This window comes from Coptis chinensis, chromosome 9, assembly GCF_015680905.1.
Source record: "Coptis chinensis isolate HL-2020 chromosome 9, ASM1568090v1, whole genome shotgun sequence".
Taxonomy (NCBI): domain Eukaryota; kingdom Viridiplantae; phylum Streptophyta; class Magnoliopsida; order Ranunculales; family Ranunculaceae; genus Coptis; species Coptis chinensis.
In genome coordinates, this window is record NC_141464.1 from 50,459,186 (window position 1) to 50,472,020 (window position 12,835).

At 43.1% G+C, this 12,835-nt stretch overlaps 1 protein-coding gene across 1 annotated transcript; it reads right to left on the reverse strand.

Moving 5' to 3' along the window:
• Positions 1-8,362: 8,362 nt before the first annotated feature.
• LOC147476512 (uncharacterized) lies at positions 8,363-9,067 on the reverse strand. The gene has a single exon (XM_086585751.1). The coding sequence runs from the start codon at positions 9,065-9,067 to the stop codon at positions 8,363-8,365; it is 705 nt and encodes a 234-aa protein (XP_086441877.1).
• Positions 9,068-12,835: the final 3,768 nt, after the last annotated feature.

Below are 12,835 nucleotides of genomic sequence, written 5' to 3' on the forward strand. Positions count from 1 at the left end.
CCAATAAACTCTGATAATCCGACCCTGTTGTTGTCAAAGTATCCGACTACGAGGGACTTAATGTTTGACACGCTTCTCGAAGGAGAGTACAATAATGGCTCGAACTGCGTGTACCGGCACTTTCGAAGAAACCAAACCAGCTAGCCATCACTCAATGGGTGGCATCAACGTCATTGGAACTTCAAAGGCGTCGGCGTGAACAAGACATTCTTGCACCTGTTGTGGATCCTCCGGAGAGAAGAAGAACACTTTCGTATGGTCCATTTCTTGGGCCATGTTCTTATGACCAGCGTCAAACGAGTCGACTCCTCTTCTTTGTACTTGTTACTTTCGGCTTATGCTTAACTTAGGGTTCGATCCGCTACTCCTTTCATTCCAACAAGGTCTTTCGAGAATTTTGGAATTTTCAAGACTTTAATGATCACGGACCACTTTGGGACCCGGTAGCTAGAGATGATATTGGCGTGATAACGCACCTCCTCCTCCCCCTTCACCACCCGACTGTTTTAATGAGGCTACCATCGCGCCGAATCAACACTCCCATGGAAGCCTTGAGACACATGAACACTAGTATCGCGGGATGTTTCTTCATCGGGAAGAGATGCTTACTTCCCAAAATGACTTCCGGCAAAGAAATCGCTGTCGCCAAGGCCGTTTCTAGAGAATGATGATGGCAAATCAGCGGCAATTCAAGATAAATTGCTTTCTGATCTATAGGCCACATTCCGACCAATCATTTCGGCCCGAAGTTAAATTGGCCATTAGCGACGTAAAACCGGGTTCATCTTACGCTAACCGGAGGATTCCCGATGGTTTTTATTTCCCTTGGTTTAGAAATGACTATGTCATTTATTTCCCTTATGAATTGCATTTTTAGTTTTCTTGTGATAAAAATATTATATATCGGTTGATTTCTCATAATTTTGTATCTCGGACCGGTTTGAATGAGAAATTATTTATGTTATGCAATTATTGTACTTTCTAATATAGTAGTTTGTTCCTTGAGGCATTGGGCCTACTCTCAAAGCCCAACGGTTTAGAACCAAACGGATTGATCAAATGGTCGGATGCCCAACGGCGATCGAAAATCTAATTATAAATACAACTCTACTTTTCCATTTTCCCTCATCCCTTCTCTCACTCTTCACAAATTTCTCTTCACAAATTCTCATTTTCTTGATCATAATGAATCCAATCGAGCGATGGGAAAAGGAGCAACGCGAATGGGCTATCACCGTATTCATGATAACAATGTTTATTATTATTCTGCTGTCACTCATGCATAACATGATCCAGCACATCTAGATCTATGTAACCATCTCTCTTTCCGTCTGTCATTTTGTATATTCGTATGGTGTGTTAAATAATTCTCACACATTTGTACGGGTTACATATTAAATGGAAAGTTTAAGTATTAAATATTTGTGTATATTAGTTGTCTTTTCCTCTAAAAAAAAAAAAATAAAAATAAAAAAAAAAATAAAATTAATAATAATTAATAATCATGGTGTTAAATAAATAAATATCAAACCATAACAAAGCTACAAAGACCATCCAAAACTCATAATTAATTGATACTTGTCACACATGCGCTACTCGATTATTCTATCCATATTCTATTATGCTTTTACTTGGTATGATCATCATTTCTGAAATTACGTGTAAGTCTAACTACCCCAATGAAACTTTCTTCCGTATTTTCTAACATTGAACCATCTCATTAATTGTTTTTGGAAATCGACATGACAAGACTTACTATGGATCCCCATTGTTGCTGTTCATAACCACATGGGTCATTAACTACACTTGGAATCCATATTGGTACAGACTCATAGATTGGCTATAAATCTCTTCTTTTTCAGCCATTCTCATTCAAACAATTTTCACTATCCTTCCCTCAGTAATACTAAGAAATGGATCAACCAAGAAAAATAATGCCCGAAAAAGACTACCTAAAAGTTTTGGAAGATGGCCGGTTTTATCCTTATTTTGACACCAAAATAATCGTCGGGGATGGGCCCTCTTCTATATCATTCAATGACTTGTTATTCCCAAGAATTGGTTTTGATGTTCTACCAATTTATAGGACCTGAGAATGGAAAATTCTACTTCAATGCTTATGGACGGCGATTGGAATTGACTAGGAAATTATCTCCGGACATACTTCAAATACCAATGAATACCGGGGGAGTTCCTTTTTCGAGTCATCATTTGATTACATCAAAACTTTACTAAGAGCTACCATATCTCATGGCGAAATGGGAAATAGACATCACGTTGTTCTTGGCTCTTTGAAAACGAGAATCAACGAGTTGTGCTCCACTGGTTGGGACACAATGTGATAGGTACATCTCACCAATCGAAGTCACAAAGACTCAACTCCACCTACTTTGGATTTTGCGGAATCAAAGAGATGATTTTTGTCTAATCCAACACCTGCGGAACGTGATCACCGGGAAAACAAGAAAGTCGACACCTCTACCTCTACCTACTTTAGTCATGCAAATTATGATCGCGTTGGGGTTATCCAATAATTTCTCGAAACACCACTTCAAAGAGCACATATTAGTGTACTCCAAATAGACTACTCCATTGGTTTTGGATTCACGATACTCGGACAGGATGAAGCGAGCGACCCAAGCTCAAACCCCTGAACATTTCTTTGATGAAAATGTCATGCTAAATTTTTTAAATCCCATGGAAGGCATTCAATTTCTTCATCAAGGAATCGCGGGAACTATCATTCGTCGTCGAATATCATCATTACAACTCTTAAGGATTTCCAAGAGCGTCAAGCAAAGCATGATGTTGAGCGGGAGGAAATCTTGGAAAATCATTCTCGGTCCTTGCAGAATCACGCGCTCTCCTTATGGAAAATCAAACTACACTCTCTGCCCAACCAAGGGGACATTCGGATATAGCTCGGCCAACAAATGGAAGAACTAAACAGATGCGGTGCCGATATCGTCTCCAAGATCAACATAATAATCCATAATTTTCTAATATTACTAAGTAAATAAATAAATATGTTATATGTTATTACATTTTTCGTATTATGAATTTTGTCTTATCTTTGTGTCTTCTTTTGTATGAAATGCTTAATAAGATTGTCATCATTTGCGTTGTGACTAATATAATTTTAACATGTGCTTATAGGAGGGATCTATTTTCTTACATACTCATTTATCCATCGGTTTGCCTTTGTCGTTACCTATTTCTTTAATTCATCCACTATGGCATCTTCATCAAACATGGTATCTCCCAAACTCATTCCCGAAAGCAATCCTTTTGATCTATGATGGATTCCAATACCTATGGCCATCTTTTTCGTGACTACAATTACAAACATGGGGTGGTCTTCCCTAATTCTTCAACCTGACCAAACTTATTCTCCGAGTTTGGCTGCATACTTTATGCTAATATGGAAGACACACCAGCATTCAACCATGCGCATGGTTTCTATTTACACGGGTTCACAATCATAGTTGGTGACACACCTCACATCTTTTATGAACAACAACTTGCCCTAACTTTGGATCTTCCATACCACGAACCTCTTGCATCATGGCATTACATCTATCATAATTCTTACCATTCCTTTCAGTGGCAAGCATTTCGCGACTCTTATGGTGATGGTTTGAGATTAAACGAAGGGAAATGGCCATGTGCCATGGTAGCGACATCACCATTCCATTAGCAAGCATGACCATGAACATGGGGACTGCGATGTTATTTGTACTCTCGAACATTATGGAAGATTGGCATTTTTCTATTGCCAATGATCTTTTCCTACGTCGTATTTAGTGCCTTGCGGCTCAAGGTCATACATTATTTAACATCTTAGGTTGTGTTATCTCCAACTGAAACGAGCTCGCGCTTTTTCGGATCGGTATATATACTTTTACCGGTCACCGCTTGCGAATCATGAAGACACATTTCCCACGGTTTGCGGCTACTTTTCATGACCGGGTCAAGGTAGATTCTATGTGCGGGAAAGCGTAATCATTCGCTTCATTGAGGTTTAGGCAATGGAAGCATCCCGCTCGATACACGGGCATGTTAGTTGTTACCCGAAGGATGAAAATATGAAGAAACATTTGAGGAAATCTGGAGACGAAGAATGGGCAAAATTTGGCGGAGACTATTATCTTTTGGTAGCGATGCTAAGAAAATACATTTTCTTAAAGATGGCCTTGACCCTTCACATCCTGCTAGATGGTAAACTTGAGCTTGCCATTGTACATATATCTAGCTAAACCTTATGTTTCGGGTGCTATTGTTTTTCATGTTTCGTGTTGCTATTGTTTTTCATTATTTCGTGTGTTATGTTTAGTGTGTTATTGAACATTTTATTGTTCTTTCTAAATAATATATTATGTTCTCCAACCTTTCTGTTCCAGCAATCTAGCCCTAATTTTGCTCACGGTTCTTAGGTACTTTCTCTCTTTAATTATTGATACTTCGAGGAGCATCATTCTGTTGGGGGTGCTTTAACCCTGTAGCAAAGATTAGGAAAATTGTAACCTGTATATAGTTTTTATTTTCATGTTAATAATTGTACTTAGTGACAAAGTCTTGTTTCCTTTTCAATGATGAAAATTATCTAGAAATCTCACATTAGTATCCGAATTAGGATTTGTTTTTAAGAAACTTAAGATAATACGTATGCAATAGTTTATACATCTTTTCATGAACATTCATGTAATTGAGTATCATCAATTGTACATAGCGGTAAGTTTCGGAACCAACGGTTAGTTACTTAAACTATAAATCCCGTGAGAATCTAACCAAAAACTTTGACATGAGTGATTTGTGTGTGATGACCACAGGAGTAGTTTTTCTAATTAGAGAAAATCACGCATCTACTTACTTGATCACCACCCGAACCCTAGGCGAGAATTTAGGCCATCTTTGGATCGACATAGCTAAAAATTCTTACCTGTTACAAATTTCACCACTAGTTACTCCACTAAACCTTTCATCAAACCTTTCACTTTCACCAAAAAAAAAAAAAAAAAAAATCCTTACCCATCTATTAAACCAAATAAAAGAACCTACTTAAGTGATGAGTATGAGAAATATGATGAAATGTGGAAAGAATAAAGAGAAAGACTTGTCCCAAATAAAAGTCAGTTACTTGCTTCATGAAAGAAAAATAGAATCATGTTCTTAAGCCATCTAGATTTAAAAAAAAAAAAAATTAAAAAAAATCCTTAAGAACAAGGTTGGAAAACTCAGTTAGAAGAATGAAAAAGAAAACAAGGATTTCTCTAGTGTAAATATATGAAGACCCTATTCTCTCATGCTCGTAAAATTTTGATTATCCATTTCCATTTTCTTGTACACTATCACCTAAGCCCCCACAATACCTAATAAAGACATCTAGCTCGATTAGGAGTAGGGTGGTGTGATAATAAGTAGTAGATATGATTGATCGACATCAGCTTCTCTTTGTCATTGAGATGTGAGGAAATGTGTGCCCACTACGACACCGGAGTTAACAAAACCTCGTGGAAAAATTTTTGAGTGAAATTGTGTTTTGACACATACCTGTGAGAACCCATTTAGGTACACTCTCCAAAGGATTCAGAAATAACACTGCTAGTACATTTCAATGAAAAGTTCACTGCATGCATGATCATATGTAGATGTTTTAATTATTGAATACATATTAACTTGAGTTTCAAAGAAATCAATCCTCGTTCCCTGCTAAGAAGATGTATGGATATCTGAGATTGCTTTGATTCCACTTGATAGCATGTATGAGCTTAGAGATAAGCCATACATGTTAGGGATCAAGTTTTCTTCTATTAGACTTGTCTATGAGTTTTAGGAAGAATAAAATAAACTTATTAAAATCAACAACAAAAGTTAACTTCACATGAGGAGGATTAACTCTCCATATTTTCTTTTAGTAAATTGTATTGTGTTCAGTTGCATTCACTTGTATTGTGTTCAGTTAACTTAATTTTTTTATGTTTGTGTAGAAAAGAAACCTAGTATTAGTATTTAAACTTACTCACTAGTTCCCTAAGAGTAAAAACCAAGTTGTAGTTGTCCTAGACTTTAGGTTAGATCAAATATTTACTCCAACTATATGAACACGAAATTTTGTGAGTAAGGAAACTTTGAAATTGCACTTTTGTCAAAATTAGAAGAGACAATCTCTAATGTAGTAAAAGTGGATATCAGCCTGCAAGCTGACGCCTCGGGCGATCTGAAATGAAGTGCAAGTAGATTTCTCTTTGTCAGTTGGCCTAGCCAATTTCATAGTTTGGATCTGATATTTGATGCTTCAATTTTTTTGGTTTCAATCCCTGGGTCTGGATTTATGGGTACTCCCAGGAGACCGCAGTGGTTCTCTGTTTCTATTCAACTCATGTTCTATGAAAACTTGTTGCAATCTAAGTGTTCATTTTTTGTACTGTGTTGCCATCCCTCCCTATTTAGTTGCTACCTTGTTTCACCATGGCGTTCATCCTCTTCCCATTTCCTTTAGCGAGGTAGGAGGTCGCTGAGTATGCCCGGGCCACTCAGAGAGCCTCCAAATTGTCCATGGAGATGTCGAGGGTAGCTGAGCATGCCCGGGCCACTCAGCTTGCCCCCAAGTTGATTAAGCAGATGTTGAGGGCCGCTGGGTAAGCCCGGGCCACTCAGCGTACCCCCAAGTTGGCCGTGGAGATGTCGAGGGCAGCTGAGCATGCCCGGGCCACTTATCTTGCCCCCAAGGTGACTAAGGAGATGTTGAGGGCCACTGAGTAAGCCCGAGCCACTCAGCGTGCCCCCAAGTTGGTCGTGGTGATGTTGAGGGTCGCTGAGTATGCCCAGGCAACTCAGCCTGCCCCCAAGTTGAATGAGGAGATGTTGGGTGCCGCTGAGTAAGCCCGGGCCACTCAGCGAGCCCCCAAGTTGGTTGTGGAGATGTTGAGGGCAGTTGAGTATGCCCAGGCCACTCAGCCTGCCCCCAAGTTGAATGAGGAGATGTTGGGCGCCACTGAGTAAGCCCGAGCCACTCAGCGCGCCCCCAAGTTAGCCGTGGAGATGTTGAGGGCAGCTGAGTATGCTCGAGCCACTTAGCTTGCCCCCAAGTTGACTAAGGAGCCAACATTGATGTAGAAATCATTACCCGCTGCTCTTGACCTAACACACACATGAGCGAACGCACATTCATCAGATGGGAAAAATTGGCTATTGCTTTCATTAACATGGTAGCTAACTCAAAATAACATTACAAGGCTTAAATGAAGCAAATACAATTTTCCTTAATTAAAAGAATCCATAGCAAAAGTTACTCATGGAATTCCTTTAGCATCTGGATGTTCCACTACCGCTTGATGTTCTCCCCTTGGGGTGTCTGCAGCCTGTAGGTCCCGGACATCCCTACCTCCACCACAGTGTAGGGTCCCTCCCAGTTGGGTCCCAACTTCCCATCTGTCTCCTCCTTGGTAGCTGGGGTTACCCTCCGAAGCACCCGATCTCCAACATGAAATGCATGCGGCCTCACCCGCTTGTTATACTGTCTCTACAATCGGCGGTGATACTCTTCTAATCGGATGTGCGCCGTGTCTCTCCTATCCTCTGTTAGATTCAGTTCCTCGGCCAGTATTTTCTAATTAACCCCTTCCTCCACCGCCTTGGTTCTAGTCGTCGGAGCCATCATTTCCACCGGGATCATTGCCTCCACTCCGTACGCCATTGCAAAAGGGGATTCTCCTGTAGATGTCTGCGGCGTTGTGTGATACACCCATAGTACATGATTTAACTCATCTGCCCAGCACCCCTTGCGCTCCTCCAGCTTTTTCTTTAAATTATCCATGATAACTTTGTTGGAAAACTCTACCTGACCATTCCCCTCGGGATTGTACGGGGCTGAAAACCCTTGCTTCACTTTGTAGGCTTGGAGGAAGGCTATCACTTTCCCCCCCATGAAATGAGTACCGTTATCCGCGATGATGGTGTGTGGTAACCCAAACTGGCATATTATATTCTCCCACAAAAACTTTCTCACGTGTTCCTCTTTCACCTGCTATAGGGCCACACCCTCAACCCACTTCGTAAAATAGTCCGTCGCGGCCAGCATAAACCTCCGTTTGCCACTGGCCATAGGCAGGGGCCCGACGACATCCAACGCCCACATAGCAAATGGCCACGGACTAAATACCTTGTGTAATGGTTCTACAGGTGAATGTATCAGCGGCGCAAAGGTCTGACATTTTTGGCACCTCTTGGAATACTCAGTCGCATCTCTCTTCATATGGGGCCAGAAGTACCCTTGAGATAGCAATCGGTGGGCCGTCATCTTTCCTACTGAGTGGCTTCCACAATCCTCTTCGTGAACCTCTCCTAACACCTCTTGTGCTTTCTACGGCCCTAGGCATCTCAAAAGTGGTCTGCTAATGCTCCACCGATATAACTTTCTGCCTGTCAGAATGTATCTCCTTGACCTCTGTTCCATTCTCCTTCTCTCACCTTTGCCCCCTGTATTTATCCCTAATAGGTAACTCTTGATGGGTTCCATCCATCCATGCTCTTGCTCCGTAGTTAGGCACACATCCTCGTCCTCCGCAGTGCTTGGTTTGCTTAGCACCCTGACCTCAATAGATCTACCCTTTGTCCCAGGGAGTACCACGGCAACGTACGCCAAGGCATCGGCGTGTCTATTCTCCCCCCTACCTAGATGAGCAAAATTGATCTTCTCGAACTTTCCTGCCTTTTTCTGTACCACCTCTAGATACTTGGCCATCCGAGGGCACCACGACGCAAATCCTCCGTTGACTTGACATATTACCAAATTAGAATCCGAATACACTGTCAATTTGCGCACACCCAAATCCTTGGCCAAATCCATCCCTGCTATCACTGCCTCATACTTAGATTCGTTGTTCGAAGCCGCAAAACCCAGTTTCATTGACAACTCTAGGCGAGTATTCTCGGGGGTGACCAACACCACCCCAATTCCGTTCCCAATATATGTAGCTGATCCATCCTCGAATACTTTCCAACCATTCTGCATGTCCCACGGATCCAAGGGGTCGTGATTTTGGTCCGTCTCCTGTTCCATAACCATCTCTTCCCCCCAGGTCCCAAATATTCCTTCAACTCCTGGAACGCCCTTTCACATGCCTCGGTCCTTCTTAACAACAAGTACAAGGGCCGACACTTATCCGATGACTTGGATATAAATCTATTAAGCGCCACGACCCTACCAGCCAGCCTCTGAACTTCCTTCACATTCTGCGGGGACGACATCTCTAGTAAAGCCCTAATCTGATCCGGGTTTGCTTCTATGCCGCGGTACGTGACTATATACCCCATGAATTTTCCAGATGTTACCCCAAATGTGCACTTCTCTGGGTTCAACATCAGCTTGTGTCTTCACAATATGGCGAATGTCTCTCTCAGCCCCTCCAAATGCTCCTCTTCAGTCATACTCTTCTCTACCATGTCGTCTATATAGATCTCCATCTTATTTCTAATTTTAGCCTCAAACATCTTCTCTCCCACTCACTAAAATGTTGCCCCCACATTCTTTAGACCAAAAGGCATCCTGGTGTAACAGTACGTTTCCCCTTCCACTATGAACGCCGTCTTTTCTTGGTCCGAGCTGTACATCACCACCTGATTGTAGCCCATCAACACGTCCATGAATGAAAAGAACTTATACTCTGTGGTTTGGTTCACCAACTCATCTATCCGTGGCATTGGGTAACAATCCTTTGGACACTCCTTGTTTATGTCTGTGAAATCCACGCACATTCTTACTTTCCCATTCTTTTTAGGCACCGCTACCACGTTCGACAGCCATTCAGTGAACTTGCATTCGCAGATGATACCCGCATCCTTCAGTTTCTTTACCTCCTCCCGAATTCCTTGTGTATACTGTGGTTTCATGCTCCTCATTTTCTGCTGGACTGGGCGGGCCCCTTCCCACATATGTAATCTATGACACGCGAACTCCTGGTCCAACCCCACCAAATCCTTGATTGTCCATGCAAATACATCAATGTTCTCAGTTAACAAACCAATCAGTTTTGCCTTCTAATCCTCTGATAAACTTTCCCCACATTCACAAACCTCTCCCGGCCACTCCGATGCTCACAACCTCAATCTCGTCCATTGTCTTGCCCTCGACGAGAGGCCTCTTTTCTTCTGCCGCGGTCTGTAATTGCTATGTTAAACTGTCCCCTGCCTCCAGCGTCCCCTTACTAGGTGCGCGTACAAGACCCTTCGCTGTCACCTGGTGGATCGAGGTTCTGGGCCGCGACCTGATCACCCCTTATCTCATACATTCCCCAATTCGTCGGGAAGCGGATCACCTGGTAATACATGGAGAGAATTGCCTTCATCTCATGAATCCATTTTCTTCCCAGGATCACATTGTACTGCGAGTTAATGTCCACTACCATAAAGTTGGTGAAAATAGTCACCAGCTCCACGGTCACCGGCAGTACTAGCTCCCCCAATGGCTTAGTCATGCTGTCGTTGAACCCGAACAAGTTAGTTCGTGGGGGCTTCATCTGCTCCTTTCCTACTCCCATTTCTTCCATCGTACTCTGAAACAGCAAATCCACTTAACTTCCGCAGTCTATCAGCACTCTCTTCACCATGTAATTCCCCATTGCTATGGTAATCACCAACGCATCTTTGTGCAGCGAGCTCACCGACTACAAATCCTTTGGAGTAAATTCTATCCTATCATTTCCTTTGCTACTTCCTGGAACTAGCTGCGGACTGCTCACAACTTTGTTTATCTACTGCAGACTGGTTGTCCTCCTCACCTTATCCCTGTGGGCGTTCCTCTCCAGTGTTTCTCCGTTGAATATAACATTTATCGTGCCCAAGATTCTTGCCGCGGCAGGAACCCTTTCGATCGGCTGAACTTCCTTGACATGTTCCTTTAGCTATCATCTCCTAATCATTCTCTCTACTAATCATTGTAAGGCAAAGCATTCGTTAGTAGCATGATTCCTAACTTGATGGTACGCACAAAACGGCTTTCCCTCTATCTCCTTAGGCGAGCTCCACGATTCTTCATAATGCCGCTGTCCCTTGATCAGGGGCAAGATTTCCTCCAACGACTTGTTCAACGGAGTCAAGTCTATCTCGCGATAAGGTTTTCTCTCCCTGTACTCCCTTCGGGCTTGGTCCCTGCCCCTATCTGCTCTATGTGTCTCCCCCCTGTAGGTTCCTCCATCCCGCGCCGCTGCCCTGTCTCTGTCTTTCCTATCCTCTTGGGTTCCTTACTATTTTCTCCGCAGAATGTCCTCATATCGGATGTACCTCTCTACCTTCAAGTACAAAGCATGCAAGGTGGTAACTTCAATCTTTGATACTGATTCATGCACCATGGTTCCCTGCTTCAGTCCATGTTGGAATGTTATGACCGCGGTGTGCTCGTCCAAACTCTCCACCCTCAGGGTTTCTTCCTTGAATCTGCACAAGAAGTCTCTGAGTGTCTCCGCGGACTTCTGTTTGACATTAAAGAGATCCGCTACGTCTACCACCCTCTTCTTCTGATGGATGAAGTGATTCACAAAAGCTTGCTCCAACTCCTCGAACCTCTGTATACTCCACGACACCAACCAATAGTACCAGTCAGATGCTCCCCCTTTCAGACTGGCATGGAACATCATACAACGGAGGCCATCATACTTCGCCTCTTGCCACAGCGGCATCTGCTGCCGGAAGTGATGCAAATGGTCCGCTGGATCTCCTTTCCCGTCGTACCTTTCAAACCGCGGCTGCGTGAACCTCTTGGGTACCTCCGAATTCCAAATTGAGTCAGCAAGTGGATTCTATTTCAGGCTGTCCACCACCTTCTTGGCTGCGCCATGTTTCTCCTTTTCCACCGCGCAGTTGGCCTCTTTGTCTCTTTCGATCATCGCTTGCACCATTTCCATGGTAATGCCTCTTGCATGGTTCATCCTGGCTTCCTGAGGAACTTCCTCGCTTTGCACTTCCACTTCACTACCCGCAAGTACTGCGGTTTCTGCTCCCCCCTGAGTGTCTTCTCTTTCTCTCCTCAACTCCTCATTTTCTTCCCTAAGTGTACCTACCTCCTCCTGAAGCAACCTAGTCGCTTCAGCCACCGCATCTTCGACTTCCTCTTCCCCCACCTTTATGTTTCCCACACTCGCCGTTTCATTCTGAACGGCCTCCTCCCTCGTCAGCCTTCCTCTGCCTCGTCCTCTCCATCTTCCTCTACCTCTCTCTCTCTTAGCTGGAGCCATGCTTCCCAAATCGTGGACCTACCTTGTCCCCACAGACGGCGCCAAATGTATGAACAAGAATACACACCACTAAGATCCTATGTCTTGGTCTCTCCTCTTTCTCTCTTTTTTCCTTTTTTCTTTCCTCTCTTTTTTTCTCCTTACTGTTCCCTTTTATATCGTCATCCCCTCTCTCTCGTCCCTTGATCTTTTTCCCATCTTCTAGTCCACCTCCACACACCTGTCCCTTTAGGGTTCTGCGGCCCGGCTTCGGTACTCCCCCTCCCTTTTCCCTTACGTTGCCTCTCCTTTGACTCTGACCACCCTGTTCTCACATGCTCCTATACGGCCTGACCACTTTTTCAGAGCCGCGGCCTCGATCTAGTGTTTCGCGCCTCCCTTTTCTTATATTGCTTCGTGCCAGCGAACATGCCACCTCAGTACTCCAAAAAGGGGTTGATACAGTAATAAACATATAATTTTTTTATAAACATATCATTCATGATTACTTTTTTGTTTAGGACTACACCGACTTTCAAAACATGTTATACAAAATCTATCCAAGTAATATGAGCTAATCTAAATAGGTACACTTTCTTAGACATTACTATGGTTACATTGTTTGG

Coding starts and splice junctions, on each gene's coding strand:
- LOC147476512 (XM_086585751.1), bottom strand. CDS start 9,067: ATGGTTATGGAACAGGAGACGGACCAAAATCACGACCCCTTGGATCCG.